Raw genomic sequence first — 20443 nt, 5'->3', positions numbered from 1 at the left:
CGGTTAGAGGCTGGTGTTGGGGGCTGTTGAAAGAGGGGAGTGGGAAGGGTTCATAACAGAGAGCGGGCTGGTGTGCAAAATGCATTCACCAAGTAGTGGCTGTGTGCAGTGCTCAGTGCTATGGCTCCAGCAGTTATAAAGAAACGTAACACAGGGATTCTCTGCTTTTGGAGACACTTAGAGCCTAAGAGAAATTGTTTCCTGTTTCAACAAGAATGTGAGTCGGGAAGCAGGGACTAAGTTTAATATTCATCAAAATACAGAAGACATTAAAACCCTATGCTGCTTTTTCCTTATTCCTCAAGAAAGATTCCTTGGAGAGGGAAAGGAATTGAGGGGCAGAAATCTTCTGACTTGAGTAGCCCTCGTCACTGTGATGTCATCACCACTAAATTATTCTATATTAAGATTCAGATTTCAACACTTGGGGTAGGCACTCCAGGATCTGGTCTTTACTGTGGGCCTGCAGCCACGTAGAAGACACAGCCTCCTCGTCTATTCTACCTTTTCTATGGGAAAAGTATAAAGGACCCTCATTAAGTGCCCTTTCAGGCAGTCACAAAGCATTTCCAGGCACTCAGCTGAAAAGTGTTTATGTAAGCTGAAGTCCTCCTCAGCCCCTCCGGAGAAGCACAGATATCAGCATCCTCTTACACAGCTGATATCTAGGGTTACCTCCTGAGAGGTTTCAAAGTCTCTCACAAAAGAACAATCTGCCCAGGCCTGTTCTTTTTTTAATGGGGAAAGGAAGACATTCCTGCAGGCCCAATTTATAGTGAGGGAAATATTTCAGGAAAAAAAAAAAAACACCACGTTATAGCAAAACACAAATGCAAGTCTCATCTCAGTGGTGAGGATGAGGGATAGGAACTCAGAAGAGCTCTTTAAAACCCTGAAGCAGCTGCACTGAATCGTTACTACTAAGTTTTGGGTTGCTTTTTCACGGATTGTCCTTTTCATGCTTATCCGGTGGCCCTGGTTTAGCCCGCACGGCCCTTGTCCTGACCGCACGTGTCTGTGAGCTGTTGGCCAAGATGGTGGAGGATGTCTCAGGTGGGTGCAGCTGAGGCAAGCAGACCCCTAGAACCTGGCCTCACTTCAGGGGAGGAGGCCTCTCGGGTTTTGAGGTTGCACAGAGGCTGGGTTCTTTCTGGTACTTCCTGTGATGTTCATTTGAGGAGACAAGGCATTTGATGAGTGCCCAGCGGAAGGGTCACAGCCGGAGTGAAGCTCCCCCGTAGCTGAGTAACAGTCTGGGAAGTATCATTTTAAAATGACATGTATCCGACCACAGTGGCAAATGAAACAGGACAGAGAAGGCCAAGGAGTAGGGAAATTACAGCTTTGTCATTCCCAAGTCCAAATGTAAGCCTGAGCAGGAGACCTCTGCTGCGCTGTGGCAGGCAAACACCCGAGCTTCAGTCCCGGAGGCCCGGAGGCGAGGCTGGAGCTTGGAGGGGAAGAGCAGGCAGCAATCTTCACTAGGAGCTAAAGCCACAGCCCCACGGCGAGCGGGAGATAAAAGGGTAATATCCTTGGATCAAGTCTCAACACCTCTCTCTCCAGGGAAGCTAAACCACCCTCTCCTATTAGCACCCCCTTTAGACAGCTACAGAGACAAACAGAGACAAAGAGAGGCGGGCGGCCTCATTGGGCAGTAGCAGCCCTACCCCAGAAGCCCAGGCCGGCAGCCTGGCAGTGGCGGGGTTAAAGCCAGCACTTAAAAGAAAACTGGAACCCCATTAAGCCCGGGCTCATTAAGCCCAGGCTCGGAGAACAGGGAGCAGCGGGGAAGCCAAAGGAAACTAATTTTGGAGGTTCTCCAAGCTGCCAATCACAAGCATATTTCTAACAGTCCCAGTGTTGTTTGAGTTGGTTGTTTTTCCACAGGCTGCACAATAGGGTCTGGTTATTCATTGAAAAAGTCTGCAAGGGAGCCCCGCCCTCCATTCACAACCAATTTGGAATGCTCCATTCAGGCAAGAGGGGGACTCAGCAGCTCAGCTCGCTGGGGCAGACGGAACAGAGCCCAGCTGTCGCCACAGGGACGCTTGCTCACCCAGTGCGCTGTGTTTATGTAAGAAATTCAGACACTGCAGGCGCCTGCCTGCTCTGCACCCTCCCTAAGATTCAGATGGCCAAGACCCTGGCTGAAATCTGAAATCTGCAAGGATGTGCAAGTCAGTTGTAAGGTCAGCAAGTGCCCTCTGGCAAAAGAAAACTATCCAGTGCTGCCCTGTTCAGAATCTGACTATAGCTACCAGCTGAGAGAAACAGACTTCACAGGTATTTCTCCTGCCTCCTGGGGGCAAGCTGGTTTGTATTAGAGGACAGCTCTCTATGGAACTCAGCCTTTCCAGACTCCCTGCTTTTCCATTCACTGCCAATAGCTACATCAGGAGCCACCTGGCATCCTCCCCAAGGGAGAGGGTCTCTGGAGACATTACTAGATTCTCTGGCTGCAGAGGGGGGGAGGGTGCAAGCCACCTATTAAGAACAGCTTCACAGTTCTTTTACTGGTTTCACATCGGGCTTGGAAGGTTTATAATCTGTACGTGCTCACACACACACACACACACACACACACACACACACCATGCCCAAGAGACATCAAAAGGGAAGAGCATGAGTATCTGGGGTTGGCGGGTGGAAACTACTCCAAGGACAACGCAAAGTACAAGGCTAAAAACTGGTTAGGTTTCTTCGAGATTTTTTCCCAACTTTTCAATAATTACCCTGAAGGAGATCTGATAAAGCCAGTCTGACAGCCAGAGTTTATTGCAAGAAAAGCATACTACTTTATGAAAATCAAATCCATAAATTAGCTCATGGTTGTTTCTTTTTTTCCATAACACATTTGGCTATTTTCAAATACCTTCTGTTTACCTCTTCTCATTGCCTGCCCCCATTACCAACACTAGTGAACCCAGATGGGGACATGGGAAGCATTCCTCTATAGTTTTTCTGACCACAGAATCCCCATTTGGTTCCTTGGCTGCTCTGCAGACCAGTGGCAAACTCCTGGCCTCCTGATAGCTAGATCTTTTCTTTCTCCCTGGAGTCTTTGCACCCTACACTGCCGCTTTCCCCCAGACGCTTCCTCCTCCTGGGCAGGGGAGCCCCCTTTATTTGCTATAGAGGGGCTCTTCTCCTTGAGAGGAGCTGCTACTCCATTGTCATCTACCTGCCAAGCCTAAAGTGTTCTTATATTGTGGTTACACACACACACACACACACACACACACACGCACACGCACACACACATTCACACGCGCCCACCAGTATCTACACTAGGGGCCAGCATCTACACTACGGCCCCTCCTTTAAGCTGAGCCTCTCAGAAGGCTGGGACAATGACAGAAACCGTCGACCAAAGCCTCTGTTAAATGAGCTTGATGAGTTCACAAAATGAATTTTTAAAAAAGCAACCTAATCCGGTACTGGCATCAGCATGCCTGGCACTTGTCCAAGAGCTGGGAGCTGCAACATGACAAGACTCTGAGCTCCTTGGATTCCAAGAGGAGAAGCACTGTGTGCCAGGGCACAGATGGGGCCCAAGCTGCCTCAAGGGCAGCCATGTGCCTGAGAGGGGGCTGTCAGCCTCTGAGCCTGGAGGTACTTTACCACCACTGAAACTGGAGAAACATGTGGAGGGTACAGTCTCTGGGTAGAGAATCACACACCCCACCCAACCCCACCACCACCACCGTTTTTTCCTGGGACTGAAATTAAAACAATGATACTCTAAGATGGGAGAAATGGCAGATAATACAAATTCTCAGCTGTATCATGCTATCTACGTCTTAATCTTATAAAAGTAAAGAATGCTGAAAACTGGGGATAGATGGTAATTTCTCAATTGCTACCAGGATTTTGTTACCTCTGGAATCTACATAAGCGATCTGCCTGGGGCAGACACACATGTAATTCCCCATCCCAAGTCTTTCTTGCCAAGCACAAAGGTCTGGGAAGGTTACTGGGTCTTATTAGAGGCCTAAGAGCTGTAAGACATCGAAGAGGAAGAGAAAAATTCACTGGTTTCAGTACGCCTGACTGAATTAAAATGAGATAAAATGGATTCTGTGTGAACATATGGCTCTCTTAGGTAACTGGGAACTCTAGGTCTTGGATCCTTAAGAGTCCTGGTCTAAGGATCTTGGAGGCTGGCTATCAAAACAGGAAGGATTTCAAGTCACTTAGCACCCTCTCAGTGGTAAGGTAGTGGGCTAGCTAACAAAGACTTTGAAAGTTACACTGTAGCCTGGAGTCAAATAACCTCTCCCCCCCACATATCCCTCTGGCGTCCTGGATGTAGCCCTCTTCTGTCTTCTACCTTCAGAACTCTCCAGAGCTCTTGAAAAAGACAAACTGATAGCCTTGACTCCTTCAAATCTCTTATTTTCAAAGTGCCTACTGTTGTTTTCTTACTTTCCATAACAAAAAGAATTTGGGATGATCTTTTCAAATAAAAATGGCCCAAGGCCACACAGAAAGTAAACCCAGAGTTTTGTTACAAACTGGGTCCAAAATGATGTGCCCTTTACAAAAGGAAGGCACTGCCTCTACTATGTCAATTTCATATGTAGTAAAAAAAAAAAAAAAAAAAAAAATCCAGTTGAATAATCTCATATTGAAACAAGATTAAGATCAATGTGTTTTAGGATCAAGGGCTGCCATAACAGTTCATTCTATTTTCCCAGCCACCTATTACAATGTATTTATGAAAAGTCGATTTTATCAGTTAATTAGCCAGTCCTTAGGAAATTACTAGTACTTCCTTCAGTCGGTCCAAATTCTTTTTGAAACACAGATCTAAAAAAGAACACTTCAAGGGGAAAATAAGGTCATTTGGATTTTCCAACAATTCTCTAATTATATTTGCTATGGAAGCCATGGTTTTTATTTATTTAAAAAACTTTTTTTTAATGTTTATTTATTTTTGAGAGAGGCAGAGACAGAATGTGAGTGGGTTAGGGGCAGAGAGAGAGGGAGACACAGAATCTGAAGCAGGCTCCAGGCTCTGAGCTGTCAGCACAGAGACCGACGTGGGGCTTGAACTCACGAGCTGTGAGATCATGACCTGAGCCGAAGTCGGTTTCTCAACTGACTGAGCCACCCAGGTGCCCCCAGAGGCCATGGTTTTAAAATAAGATTTTTATCATGCTTTTTCCCCAGTGTAAAATATTTTTGTTGTTCAAGATGCTGACAGTTAAATATTCACAATATCACAATTGAAACAAATGCATGAGATTAAAAATAAAATTAGAACTGAAATCTGCATTTAAAAAATACTACTATGAATATATGCTAAAATCTAGTAATATCCTTAAATGCCCAAGCATTTAGCCCAGAAAAATTAATGTAAGCCCCCCACAAATCTGAGCTCTTTGAGTTCCAATCTTATCCATGGCTTTGATTTATAGTTAATTCTATGAAAGTGTGTGGTAAAAATGTACACACATCTAACTGCTGACCCAGATTTCCTGGTTTGTAACTCTGTGTGTTAATATACGTATCTAGCTACACACACATTTATATAGATATACATGCATTCACACACTTATTTATATTATATAAGATATATACACACAGCTTTATCTGTATGCACATTAAGGTGTCTTGTAGAAAAGATGTCAGTTTTGTAATTTTTCTGTTTTATAGGTCTCTTTCTTCCAAATCCTAGATAGAAATACTCAAAGCACCAAGATATTTAATCCGTCTCTCAGCATCATGGAATGAAGAAATCTGAGGTGTCAGACTGGGTAGCCGGCAGTCTCCCTAAGTCTTTCCTGAGTGCTGGCTCTAGGTCTTTGAAATAATGAGGGAGAGCCCAGAACTCACCTGTACATGCCAGTACCCCCTGGGTCTGCAGCTTTGTGACAGTTTCTTTAAGGATCTTATTGTGTAACTTTTTCCTCTTCATTTCACCTAACCTCTCCATTTGCCTCAAACCACCAGTCAGTCTCTCCAGTTACCTGGACCTTATATTAGCCCCTCTGTAAAATGAAGGAGTTGGGCAAGACTATCTCTACAAGGGACTTGCAGCACAAACAATCCAGAATCTTCAAGGTTACTTCTCAGGACCAAGGAACAATGGGGGACACTGGTAGAACTCCTATGGTCTACAGGCTGTCCTTTCTGTTCCCTTGAATTTGACCTTTAAGAGTTTCCAGTGGGGGATGCTTTACTAATGTCTGTATTTGTGATGTAAAGTGAAATCTATACAGCTAGAAGTAAGCTGAACATTTCTAGAAGACAACAATGGTTTCATTTATTCAAATAACACTTATGGATGGATGCCTATGGGTAGGAACCCAAATCTGGAAAACTTACAAAATATAATCTCTTTAGAAGCTGAGCTCATAGCACTTACTGAAAAAAGTAAGCTATAATCTTCAAAATTGACATTCTGAAATAAAAACAATTACCCAGATTACTTAGTATTTCTTTTTCTCTCATACATACATACACACAGACTCTCACTGCCTCTCTCTCTCTCTTACACACACACACACACACACACACACACACACAGTAATCAAATGATCGTTAAAAGGAAAGGTAGACTATAATCAGTGGCAGGCCACAGAAACATACTTGTTACAAATGCTTTTGCAACTACAGGGAAAAGGTTTGTTTTACTGGGCAAGTGCAAGTTTGGTTTATAGTTCATTGATTGGCTGATTCAAATCAACTCATAAGATTTTATTAAATTTGAGTGAGTTTCTCCCCCCTCCCCTGGCATAGTCATGGGCTCTTCCAGAAGGTGACTACAGTGAAAGTTAATCCACAATCCAAGGCTGTGACATGTGCTACCGGGAGTAAGCCCAGCCCAAGGCTCTGCCAGCTCCCATGCATCTACACTGGCCATCCCACAACTGAAGGCAAACCAGTCGCACTTAACAGTAAGGAGGAACAGCTCAAAGACATCCCACCCCACACTTGTATTTTTACCTAACCTCTAAGGCCAGGTGATCTATTTGAAGCTATCCTTCTTAAGGCTCTATCTCCCAAAATAAGAGTCAGAGAGGGGGAAAGAATTATTAACAGACTTTTTGAGGCTTCTCAACCATCTGTTTTATCCTTAAAGTCCAGGAAAGCTCAACCTGAAGAAGTTAAAGCAAAATGCAAACAAAGTAAAAAACACATCACACTTGGTAAGCAGAAATATCTCCCAAAGCATGTCCATTTTAGGTAGGTATGGCAATTTAATTAGAGTTTAGCACATTCTATTCGTTGAGCAGGAATTACTTCTAAGGAGCCAAACAAAACACATTTATTGATTCCTTCTCTTTAGCCTAACATCTCTCCAAATATAAATCTTGTTTATGGACATCTTTCTCTCAAGAGTCTACCTTTGCTTCAGTTACATAAAATAAATTTGAATGCAGTCACCTCATCTCCCTTTTAACTCTTTGGGTTACGGAGAAACAAACAGAAGTGTCATAAAAGCATTTCAAAGAACTTCTGCCAAGAAAGCTCCCAGGCTGCAGTTTCTGCTGCTCTGAGCAGAAACGGGAAAGGCTGGGCCAAATTGTCAACACAGAACAAAGTGGGATTACAAATCCTGTCTTTTATCTTGCAACACACACACACACACACACACACACACACACACACACACACACACATCTGGGTTATCTTTAGCCTTTTAGTGGCAAGCTTCCCAATCACTTGAAAGCAATCAAAGGGCAATAATTAACATGCACTTACTTTCCTATAGAAAACAACTATAGCAAGCTGTGACAACGCTAAGGTAACTATGCATCTGTGGGTTATAGTTTATCCCCTTTAAAAGTTTCATGGCACTGTGCCTTGAAAAGGAGGTCTATCATTAAAGAATGTTTAGATGGTCCATCTGGTCTTTCATCTAATGACTCAGAACACCCAGCTTTTACTTCGATACAAAGATACCCCCTCTTTCCAGTGGCATTTATGCACACACACGCACACACACGCGCGCACACACACACACACACACACACACGATAAAACAAAAAAACAAAGCCAGGAAGAAATTTGTTGGTGCAAAATGAGAAATCGAATCCTTGCCTGGCTCAGGTGTTTGCTATTATAAACTATGACTAAGAGACATGAATTTCTCTATGATGCAACTCTCAAGAGAGGCAACGTTTTCTCCAGGCCTCTCTTAAACCTGCTCACTCGCCAGTGACTAATGCTCTCTAGAGCTGCCCTGTGCCACTCACATTTCATCAGCCGGCTTTGTCCTTGATAGCTCTGCCTAGACCATAAAAGCTCCCAAACCTGTTGAGGACAGCCCTGAAAGATCAGTGCAAAGCTAACCATGTCCTTACCAGCGCCCAGAGTCATCTTTTGAGCTTCCTGCTGCATTTGGTATCTCAATGATAGGAGCACTTAATGACCATTTGAAGAAAAAGTTTTCACTCCCCTCTGAAAGATAAAGTCCTGACAACTGTATGAAAAATAAGGGTAAATCAGGTCACGCCGTGACCACCCTCTGTCAACCCAGAAGTAGAAACAAAATTGACAACATGTGGGGAAGCTACAATTAACTGGAATCTTCCATTAACTATTTTCTGCACCTTTTAAAAGAGAAAGAATGTCAGGTTCATGATCTGCATCAAGGACTTAATTTATAAAACAAACAAAAAACACCATATGATAATGTCTGGTTAATGGATGCTAAGGCCAACATCTTATATATATAATGTCAATCGATTTATAATTTTGAGTTTGAAGCCTTGCAATATTCTTAGGCAAAAAGAAATTTAGGATGAAACTGTGTTCAGTAAATCTCACCTGCAATAGAATAAAAGCAGTTTAGAAATAACTCCAACAAAGAAAGAAACAAAAGTTTTGGGGGTTAACTTTGAATTACTAAAAGAAACTAAATGCATTCCACTGTCTGAATATGCTGGCGACGGCCGAAAAGAGTTTTCCATGCATGGATGTTCCAAGACCAAACATTTTCAGAACAAATGTGCCGCCACCAGAAAGGTACTTACAGTTATCAGACTGGAAATCTGGGACAAACTGTTCATCATCAGGAACTTGTGCTGGAAAAGAGATTTTTTATTTTAGACCTTGAAGTTTTATTAAAAAGCACAGGAAAATGTTTTCTATGGAAACTCAGACAGCCAAGAAACTTGCCTTCAGCTAACCAAGCCTCTTGAAGTTGACTGAGATCCTGAAACAACTCTGGAATTGAAAACAGAAGACACCAGCATGAGAACTCCTGGGGGTGGGGGTGGGGGTGGGGGCAGAAGACTGAGGGCGAGTCTGCGCTCCATTCACAGAGAGCTGTTCATAGAGGGCCTTTGGAGGAAGCCACAGCCCCAAGGGAAAGCTTCACTACCTTCAGAATCATGGGCCAGATCTGTGTCCAAAAACTTCCTCTTTCTGTCAATCACAGGCCGCCCTCTACATTCCTCTGACCGAGATTTCTGAAAGAGGCCAAAAGACAGTGAAGGCTCAAGGGTAAGAAAGGGGTCAAAAAAGGGGGTTGTGCCACTAAACCAATAAGGAGAAGATTCATATTCCAAGAGGGGGAACAAAACAAACCAAAGCCACATAAACTTACCCCTGGGACCATAAAAGGGACTTGCTGATCATAAAACCCATCCATGGTGCTTCCAACGCCTCTAATATCACTTTGAAAGGTTTCAGCATTGAGTAATTTCTGGGAGGAAAGGGGTCCTCCTGTAATATGAATTTGGGAGATTTTAACTGAGAGGGGGGATGGGAAGAGAAATGAAGTAATTACTAATGCTTTCTTTAGGGATTGTGCAAAATCACTACCTTTCTCTGAGGTACTTAAAGCCTGCTCAAGGTGTGAGCTTTACAGACTAAAAGTTCTCTTGGTTAAGGGCATCAAAGGTTCTTCACGTACTTCGAGTCACATCGATTTACCTAGCTATTGTTCCCTCTCTCTGTTATCATTAACATGGTAAGTTACCTGCTACTAACTGCTCCCTATATAAACAAAGCCCCAAACCCCTTATTTTCATTATAAAAGGGTGATTTCAAGATTCTCTCCAATAGAAGATTCTCCTGGGCATTGGTAATGTTAGGTCTTTTTTTTTTTTTTTTTAAATAAGTTCATTCTTGACAGTACAGTGACAGGAAGTAGAGAAAATGGGTTTAAGCATTCCAAATTATTGGCAATTAAGAATCTGACATACATAGTGTTTCTAAAAGTAGTTTGTAGGTCAGTGGTAAAACACCGCATATAGTTCCAGGGATATATCGATCAGAAGTATACTTAATCTTCACACAACACTCTTTTAAAACCTAAATCTTCTATGCAAACAGATATAGTGTCTGTCATGTCACAAATACTCCTATGGCAACTTACAGAAATATCTATGATACCACCAATTTCTAAAATAAATAAGATAGCTACGAAAACTAAGGGATAAAGGAAACTAAATTCCACCACACATATTTTAAATGCATCTTTACCACAGGTCTTTAAAAACAAACATTAAAAGCAAAAGATCCATGTAAAGAAAATTCAGTTTGTTTCTTATCGTGAAGTCAATTTTCCTCAAACTTGCCAAAAAAAAAAAAAAAATTTTAAACTTGTTTCAGCACTGTCCAGTCTTGCAGCTAGGAAAACAGGCTGAAGGTCAAAATGGAAAGGAGGGAACTATTTTCTAATTTGGGAAGAATCAAGTAACAATTTTAGGAAGGTACCATCTTTCCAAACACTTTGTTTCATTCTCCAAACAGAGATGCAGTTAAATCAAAAAAATGGAGAAAACAGGAATTTCATTTACCCCATCTCTAAATAATGCAAAATGCTTAAGGATAATTCTTTTGTTTGCCTTGTATACAAATTTTTAAAAGGGAACTTTCTCTCCGTGGGCAATTCGTCCAGTGTGTTTTTCACTTTGTGGACATCAATTTTTTTAAGTGAGCAGGGTACAAGAAAACCCTTCAGGGCCAACGTCCTCTCAGCACTGGGGCCCAAGTAATCAGGTATTTTCAAAGTCAAAGAGAAAGAAGGAGAGGAGCAAAACTGCACACAGTCCATAATTTCCTAGAAAAACACTCGTTAGCCTGCCTGCGTGCCTTCCAAACAGCGCTAAACGCTCAGAATAAAGCCTCTTTCTCAAATGTCACCAACCCGTAGAGAAAATCTGAGAAACATCGGCAGTGAGTTCAGGGCCATGAAAATGAGTCCTCTGTAGCTTTCAAAATCTGTCAGATTAAATCGTGACCTTAGAAATTCTTAAATGTCTATGGGGAAAGGGGACAACGGGGAAAAGATCGGAAGGGGGACATGTTTTCAGAGCCTCACGATGAAATCAATTGTAAAATACTTCACCAGGAAGAGCAAAAATACCTTTTCAAAAATCAAGTAAAAGACAGAAGCTACCATAAGCGAACCCAAAAGAGGCATCGAGGATGTTTAAAGCAGCTCTCAGAGTTCAAGGGCTAGGAAAATCGTGTTCAAAGTATAATTTTTTAAAAACCTGAAGGGAGTTTAAGCCACTTCCTTTGTGGTCCCCCCTTCCCAGTGCCCCCAGGAAAACTTTAACGCGGCGCAGCGGCGCGATCGAGGCCCCTCCCCCGCGGCGCGCAGCGGGCCTGGTTTTATGAATGGGAGAGCGAGCCGCGGCCGCCACATCAGGTAAAGGCTGTAACTGGATCCTTCGCGCTGGGCCCCATTCACAAAACAAGACACACTTCCACCCAATTCCCAGCCTTCCCCATTCATGAAAACTCCTTCAGATGCACCCCCGCCCCCACTCCCAACGCACGCCCAGCCTCCGACGCAGGCCCCTCACCCCAGCGATTTAGGAAGAAAGCTCAATGCTTCATTCACAAAAAGGGATAGAAAAAAAAAAAAAAGCCGCAGGGAGCAACGAGCCAACGAAAGAAACCCGCTTCATTCATAAAGTCATCCACATTCATAAATCCGAGCTGCGGCGCGGGGCGCTACCAACCTCTTCCAATGCCCCCAGCCCTCCAAACCTCCAAACATCTCTCCTTGGCACTGCTCCTCAATAGGAGTTCGGTTCCCCCCAGAGGTCTCCTCTCTGAAAATGCGGACAGATCCCTAATCCAGTGCGAGGCTCCAGCATCTCTCCATCCCCCCCCCCCCTCCGCACCCGTTTTCCCCACTATTCCCAGGCCGCTGCTCCGATGCTCCCCGATTTCTCGAGAACCGCGGTGCAGCCTGACGCCCTCAAGCTGCTGGGGGTGGGAGTTGGGGGATTGAGTGTCCACTTTCCACAATTTGAAACTTGCAAGGCCTGCCTAAGTTCCTGGCCAACCCCCAACCCCCCAGGCTGCACATGCCTGTGTCACTTAACCCCTCCCGGTGCTTTGGGGGACATCACCTCTCAAATATTCCACCTTCAAGCTGCTTCCCGCCCCCTCCTCTCCACTGCAAAGCTCCGCCGGGCGTCTCTTCTCGCGAGCCTCCAAGTCTCCCCCGGGTTCTCAGACCTCCAGAGATGGTAAAGCCCCGCAACTCTGCACCGCCCCCCCCCCATCCGCACCCAGGAGCCCCCGCATCTTGCACCCGGACGCGCCTCGGGGCGACGTGCGGAAACCCGCTCTCTGCGCGCTCCGGAACCGTTAGCCCCCTCACCTCCTCCCAGAAACCGAACCGGACCGGGCCACGAGAGGAGGGGGGGCCCGGCTCGGGGGGTGGCTCAGTTGAGATAGAAAGTGCACCCCGACTTTGAGGATTCTGAATCAGCCAGTGAACTCTCGCCGGCTGGGCCCTTCGGACCCGTTCCAGGACACCCCGATGCCCCCCTGCCTCCTCGACGCCCCCTCACCTGAGGCAGCCGCTTTCCTCCCGTTGCAGCGGCCCCGGGGCGCAGGCGCGCTCACGCACGCGCGCACCGGGCCTGGGCGCCTGGGCGAATGGCTGGGCCGAACCGCTCCGGGGACGCTGAACCGCTCCGCGCACCAGCGGCTGGACTCTGCGCCGCAGCTGCCAACCAGGCTGGAGCGCTGGCCCGGCCCCCTGGGGCCTGCTGCTCCGCCCGTCACCATTGGCCCGCACTCCTAGCTCAGCCTGGTTCTCATTGGTCCGAGGCCGCCCCAGCGCCTGTCCATCACGTCTTGTTTACCCTGTCTGCGGGCAAATCCAGCCAAGCCGCCCCATCAACTCCAGTTCCCATTGGTTAATATTGCCTCCCTTCCCACCCCCTCAGGGGTCTGTTTTACATAATTTATGCACCGGGGGCCATTGGCCAATCAGCACAGGCTTGTTTATATAATGAATGTAAGGACGTTTTTCATTCATAAAAAACGCGACCTGAGGGGGAAGCTTAGCTGAGTCAGTGAAGCACTTAAAGGGGCCGAAGCCAATAAGAGTCACGTTTACTTTCCTCCTATCAGCTCTCCCAACTTTTCACCGAGGGATGGCTCTTCCCCGTCCCCATTTACCCCTACTTCTCCACCCCCCCAACCCCCACCCCCCGCAACGCCACCGCCTGGATGGGTCGCTGGGCGCCAGACGTTCGCAGCTGCAGCACCAAGCAAAGTTATCATTTTAGAATTCAGGCGAGAGGAATTCGTCATTCCACCCAGAGAGAAACTCGCTGACCGACCTGGGCGTTCGGCCCACAGAAACACAGAAAACGGAAACCGAGCCCTCTAATCTTAGTTACCTTTAAGAGAGGCCTTAATTTCCTTTAACCAGGTTTCCAGTGAGGAAGAATAAGCAGTATCTCCCTTTAAAATCTGAGCTCTCAAATAGATTTTAGGTACTATTTTATACTGGCAAGGCCTAAGGCCCAACTAAATTCCGTTTTCTCCCCATGTTTAATTGCAGTTTACAACCTCCGCCAGAGTGAGTTCTGGAGCCCAGACGAGATGAGAGAGGGTCGGCGCTCAAAGAAATCCTCTCCGGGGACGGCAGCACCCGACCTAGAAACATAAATCCCTCCGAAACGGGCCTGCAGAGTTCGACCGCCTGCCTCCCTTCCGGGGCTGCTTGTTTTCCATTTAAGTGTTGAATGCAAGATGGTGCATTTGCGAATTAGATCCCGTGCAGCTGGGAACGACGAGAAGCTACTCCGCTTGCCAAACGATCGGGCACTAACTGCAATTGCTGAGATTCTTAACAGGGTGTTCCAGGAAACAAATAAATAAGCAATCCTCTCCCCTCTCTGCCCTTGCTACCCCCTTCTTTGAAGGCTGGGGGCAGCTCTGCGCTCCCCCAGGATGCTGGGGTGCCCTACCACCATTCACCCAGTGAATAGGGAGGAAAGACATCAAGTTAGGAGAAAGCCCTAGTGAAGGAGGTCCCAGGGTAGCCAACTGTGGGGCTTCCGCACCACCCCCCCCCCCAACATTCATGAGGAATGCAGTGTGGTTTTTTAGAAAAAAAATTTTTTAATTTATTTTCATGTTTATTTATTTATTTTGAGAGACAGAGCGCACTCTGGGAAGAGGCAGAGAGAGAATCCCAAGCAGGCTCCAGCACTGTCAGCACAGAAACCAATGCAGGGACTTCATCTCAGGAACCATGAGATCATGACCTGAGCTGAAATCAAGGGTCAGATGCTTAACCAACTGAGCCACCCAGGCATATCCCCACCAAAAAAACATTTTAAGTCACAATTTGCCCACCTTCTTTTCTGCTTCCATTTGTGTATCTTAAAGAGAGAAGCCACTTCGTTGGTCATTTATAGTCCAAGAAATGTTGGGCTTCAGCAAAGCGACCTGGAGTACCTTGATTGAGTCCTGGGCCCAGCACTGGCAGGGTGTGAGCTACTGGCTTTGCGAGAGACTGGAGTGGGCATGAGCTGCCGCGTGGGAACGTGCTCTGAACTTTTAACAAGCAGGTCCATGATACTTAATTTCCTAGTAGAGCATTTTGCTTCTGATCCCAGCTCTAGTAGTTTTTCCCTTAGCGCCTCTCTTCATTCCCCAGGTAGTGCTACTTCTGTTTGGTGGCTGGAAATTTTACCCTAGTTCTGCTGTGCTTCCAACTGGTTGCTACCAGCCCTGAGGGCTTTTTCTATCCAGGTAACTCCCAACCCAAGTTAGCCACCCATCTTCTTCCTGCCCAGCCTGGGCTGCCTCCACCCCACCTCCATCCCACCCCATCTTCTTCTGCTTTCTGATCTAGTTTGTCCAGAAGAACTTTCCTATTCCTCTTCACTTCAGTCTGTTTCTCACGCCCCAGCCCTCCCGAAGGCCTGCAGCCCGCTCCACAAATCCTTACCATATTAGCCTTAGTACCTCAATCACAGTGTGACTCTGGTTATGGGGAAACAGTGAAGGACATTTCCCAGCAACTTCCTCCACAGGGTCGGTCTCGGTACCTGGAATGTGACTCGTGACCTTTGCCTCAAGGCAAAGCCCTCCAGCCCACCTTGGGAAGAGAAGTTGGTATTTCAGGATTAAGTAGTAATAAAGAGTGGCTAAATTAGGGACAGCGGAAAAGTTGGGGGATGGGTTTTTATAAGAAGGTTGTCGCAGACACGAGAGCACGTATAGGGATTTACACCAGAATAGAGTTACTGCCAATTAAACATTTGGTTATTCAATTGGTAAACATTGATTTTGTACCAAATACTCAGCCAGACCCCGCACTAGGCAAAAACGTTACGGAGATGAATAAAATCTAGTCTTTGTCTTAGAAGATCCTCCAATCTATTGCACAGTTCAGCAGCTGGAATTTACTGAGCGCTTAATATATCACTTGTTCATGCCACATACAATTCTCCACGGATTATCTCCCTTAATGCTCATAATAGTAGTGCTGGAGTGGTCGCTACAACTACTATCTGCATCTTGTGATGAGAAACTGAGGCACAGAGAGATTAAGTCACTTGCCAATGGCCACAGAGCTTGTAGGATGCTGAACCTGGGTGAGAACTAAGGCAGGCAGGCTCCAGAGTCTGTATGTGGGAAAAATAGCATGTACCTCGGCAAACCACCAGGAAATATCATTTGAACTCCAAATGGTGGAGGACAGAACTGGTTGATATCACAGGGAAGCAGATTTTAGTCTTCTAAATGATAAAGCTAGATCATTAGGAAGGATTTGGGATGTTTAGAGTGGCCCAGTGAAGGAACACTCCCACTGGTAATGAATGAGTGTCCTGCCACAGGACAAAGTTACACGGAAAGATTTAGGGGTAGTGCAGAGGAACCACCGCCCTGGGGGTGAGAGGTGAACCCAGAGGAGTGTTCTAGCTCTAAGAGTCTATGATTCTGGAATTTGGAGCTTGTGTTAGACAGGGAGGTCCCTGGGCCCGGGCACCGTGGCTCTCGTGTGAGCTGTGAGGGTATAACTCATGATGACCCATCTCATCAGGCTGAGTCCTGGGCTCAGAGTTGGTTCCTTTTTGTTTAGTGTTTCTGATGTTTTTCCTTCATGTCTCTTCCTTCTTTTCTTCTGCTTCTCCTTCTTGATGATTTATGTCCTCTGCTCCCATCCCCATCCCACTCTCCATCTTCTCTGGTTATCTTTGCTTTATAAGAATTAAGGGTCAGTATTTAGAAGTTCTTTGTCTGGTACATTGAGTCTTTCCTCCTCAAAACATTATTTATTGGAAGTGTGGTTCAGCATGTGTTCTAATGTACCATTCCTTCTGCTCCAGGAGAGTAACGGGACTGCAAAAGATAACAAAAAGAGCAATCAGCCTCTGGAACGCTCATCTCATCTCATGTCAACATAGCTATTGTCCTCCAGTGGTAGCAAAACTCACTTAATTACAATAGGACAACTCTCGCCTTGTTCTTCAATTTGCAGTCTGTCTTCAGGGAAACAGCATGGAAGGATGGAAAAAGAAGTCCCTTGCCCCAAGCCTGAAAATTTCTGTTTCCCTTAGAGGACAGCTTTTAAAGTTTTTCCTACAATTCCAAAAGTAAGTTAAAGTTTAAGGCAGGCAATCCTGCCTCCAGCTGATTGCCAAAATGGCAGTGGGAAATGTGTCTGTGTCCGGCTCTTTGTCCCTCACACTGGGAAACTGCTTCGCCTTCCTCTGTTAGAACTGTTGTGGTGAGTGTAGCCACGTGAAGAGGACTCCTTGTGGGCTACATGGTCCCTGGGGCCCTTTTCCATTGTGGTATTAGTAGGAGGAAGGGACTTGCGGACAATGTCAAAAAGGTAAGGAAATGTTTGTTTGTTTCGTCTTCAAGGGAGAGACAAAGAACTCCCTTTGGCTAGCACATCTTCCTTCCTAAAATTCAGGAGTAAATACCCTCAAAACAGAGGAGAGGAAAGAAAATGTTTTAGATTCAATGTCTCTTTAAGCAAATAGGGGCCATATTGCATACAGGGTTCCTTATAGCCAGGGAATAATAACAGCTGACATTTACTGAGTGCTTAATATGAGCCAGACACTTTTCCAAACCCTTCACATGTGTTAGCACATTTAGTCCCAACAACAGTCCTCTGAGGGAGGTCCTATTATTATCACCTCCACTTTTCACAGATGAGGAATTTTCGGTACAGGAAGGTTACATAAGTCACTCCAGGTCACAGAGCCAGCACACAACGAGAGGGAGAGGGTACCTAAGGGGGCCCTTCCGGAGCCCCCCATTACCCACTCCGCTGGGCTGCCTCAGCCCCGGGGAAGGAAGGGGAATGACCACAGCCAGCACTGAAGGAGCACTTCGCTATGCCGGGCCCGTTAGGGGATTGGCTTATAGTGACCCACTTGATTCTTCTACCAACCTGTGATGGAGACACCATTATTATCCCTATTTTACAGATGGGGAAACTGAGGCACGGAGAGGTTAGGTAATTTGCCTAAGATGTAAGAGTTGGAGTTGGAGTCAGGAGCTGATGAGGATCTTACTTACACAGAGTCCTTGCTCCAAAATATGTCAACATGAGGTCTAAGTTCCTGCAATCTCCCTCTGTTGATTTCCTTCACCCTGCCTTCACCTTGCCACTCCCATGGAAGTCCCTGTGCTTCCTCAGGAACTTGCTCCAGTAACCCCCACGTGACCTGGGAATTATTATCCTGGGTCAGCAAGACTTGGTCCCCATTAAGGACAATTTAGAAAGAGAATGGAAGTTACCTTCATGGTGCATCCCCTGTATGCCAGGCTCTACGCTAAATGCTTCACAGACGTCATCTTATTTAATATTCCCGACCGTCCTCAGAGGCAGTACCAATACCCAATTTGCAGCTGTGAAAACTGAGGGTCAAGGTGAGAGGTTAAAAAATATATCTGAGCTTTCATAGTTATGAAGGAGCAAGCCAGACCTCTGACCAACTGGCCTCCTGGAACGTTAGTCTTCTCCTGGCTCATTTCCTAAGCTTGAGAACATCCTCTCTCCTGCTTCCTCCTCCTAACTTGAATTCTTAGATTTTATAAAGCATCTACCCTCAAGGGGCACATGTCATATTTAATGATTTTTTTAAAAGTTTTATTTATTTATTTTGAGAGAGAGAGAGAGGGCAGGAGAGGGTCAGAGAGAGAGAGAGAGAGAGAGAGAGAGAGACAGTCCTAGTCAGGCTCTGTCAGCACAGAGTCTGATGCAGGGCTCAAACTCCCGAACCGTGAGATCATGACCTGAGCCGAAATCAATAGTCCGACACTTAACTGACTGAGCCACCCAGGTACCCCGCATATGTCATAATTAGATTCCTGGTGGCTGAGGGATTTCTCCCGTAAGCCCAAAACTTAAAACACACACACACACACACACACACACACACACACAAACAGTAGGGTGGAAGTCTTTGGAAACTTCCTATGGTTTCCCACAGCCTTCAGAAAGGAGTCGAGCTCTGCAGTGGCATCCCCACGATGCATGGCACACTGTCTTTCCCGAGCCTCCTGGGCCCTTCCGTGTGACCATACAGGACAGAGATGCCTGTTCATTGAACCAGTCACATGATGGCATCCAATTTTACCTCTGAGGCCCAAGAAGGATTGCGTGTCCTCACACGAAGGAGATTCAGGCTGCTGCAGCTTGGGGGGAATCCTGTGTCTTATCTTTAAAGTTCCCTTACTCCTTTTCCACCTTAGGTTGTCAATAAGAACTTCTCAATATGTCCAGAACACGCTTCTCCAGCAGCCCTTCACATCTACCGTAATTTTCTGCTTCTGATCGCCAAGGGCTCGGAAAGCAGCAAACCATGTGAGGTAGAACTGGGCGTAGAGAAAGAGTCCGTGGGTTCTGAGTGAGAGCTAAAGGGCCCCTCCAATGGGGAAGTGGATGAAGTTGAATGTGTAGACTTGGCAAAGTCTATTTTGACCAGTCAGAGGCCTCTTTTTGCTTCCTTGTATGCGTTAGTGGGGAGTTGTGTATGGCCAGGGGTTAACACGGTGACATTCTCAGTTTAGCCCCCCCAAAGTGTGAGTAGCAGGCTAACTCAGAACTTGCCCGCCTCAAGCTCTGCGAGGCCTCACTTTGGCATCGCCCGTTGGCCCCAGGGGAAGAGCAGGCTGGCGGGGCTGGAATGTGGATTCTCTCATGGGCCTGCTTCAACGTGGCAGCTGGAGAGCGGGTGGTAAGGAGGGCGGTTCTTTCAGTTCTTGGCTTGGTTTGTTAAGCACCCACCTCTGCTTCAGCTCTGTCAGGCCTGTGGAGGGGGCTGTATTTATTTTGAGTTGGACAAAAGGAAAGATCAAGTATGGCCAGCTGGTAAGGGAGCCCCCAGGTGAGATGCCCCATCAGTGGATTTGGTCACCTGGCTTCAATCGGGCATCAGCCTGCCCTTTCACTCTGGGGCAGCCCTCCCCCTGATTGCCACACGAAGCCAAACAATCAGAGTGTTTGAAAACAAGCCGTGTCCTCTTCTGGCCCTCCTCCACCGTGATTCTTGCTAGTCGTCTCTCACCTGCCCCTTGGGCTCTGACTTGGGGCAGGACGCAAGCGCTGTAGGGAGCACAGCTTGGCTCCGTCTCCCCTGTCCTGTTGCTGAATATCTAGGAGGCCGGAAGGTCGGCATCCGCCCCTTAAGAGAGATTGTCAGCTTGGCGTAAGGGAATGCTCAGACATCTCAATTGTGACCTATTTTGTGTGTTTGTTTACTTTTTACTGAAGTGTAACATCTAGATAGGCAGGTACACAAATCATATTTTTACAAAGCAAGAGCCTCTGTGCATGCAGACCTGGATTATAAGACAGAACATTATCAGCTTCCTGCTCCCAAAAGACCCCCTCGTGCCCCATTCTCCTCACTAAGTCCCTCTCCCCCCCTCCCCACAAAGGTAGCCACCATTCTGGCTTCTACTATCATAGATCAATCTTGCCTGTTTTTGTACTTTATATAGATGGAATCCTATAGTACATACTCTTCCATGTCTGGCTTCTTTTCTTCAACATTGTATTTGGCAGAGACATTCGTGCTGTCGTGTGGAATTGTGTGTCATTCATTCTCTGCTGTATAGTATCCCATTATATGAATATATTAAAGGTGACTCATCCAATTTACTGTTAATGGACTTTTAGGCAATTTCTAGTTTTTGCTATTACTAATGACACTGCTATGAACATTCTAGTAAGACTCTAGAGTGT

The 20443-nt window shown here is 46.1% G+C and overlaps 1 protein-coding gene across 2 annotated transcripts in view; it reads right to left on the bottom strand.

The window, feature by feature from the left end:
- Window positions 1–13061, bottom strand: part of ETV5 (ETS variant transcription factor 5) — a 60281-nt gene extending 47220 nt beyond the window's left edge. The window contains exons 1-5 of one of the 2 annotated variants that reach the window (XM_042956514.1): window positions 12777–13061; window positions 9563–9681; window positions 9338–9425; window positions 9133–9180; window positions 8988–9038 (exon numbers count right to left, since the gene is read on the bottom strand). In XM_042956514.1, coding sequence (XP_042812448.1) covers window positions 8988–9038; window positions 9133–9180; window positions 9338–9425; window positions 9563–9681; window positions 12777–12996 — 526 coding nt within the window. In that variant the 5' untranslated portion in view covers window positions 12997–13061. Of the gene's footprint in view, window positions 1–8987; window positions 9039–9132; window positions 9181–9337; window positions 9426–9562; window positions 9682–12329; window positions 12462–12776 lie in introns of those variants that run through there. The other variant, XM_042956515.1, reaches the window with a different exon arrangement.
- Between the last annotated feature and the right edge of the window lie 7382 nt (window positions 13062–20443).

Source organism: Panthera tigris, chromosome C2 (assembly GCF_018350195.1).
Source record: "Panthera tigris isolate Pti1 chromosome C2, P.tigris_Pti1_mat1.1, whole genome shotgun sequence".
In the NCBI taxonomy this organism is placed as follows: domain Eukaryota; kingdom Metazoa; phylum Chordata; class Mammalia; order Carnivora; family Felidae; genus Panthera; species Panthera tigris.
Note: the sequence above shows the minus strand (reverse complement) of the source record. Positions and strands in the feature narration are given on the sequence as shown.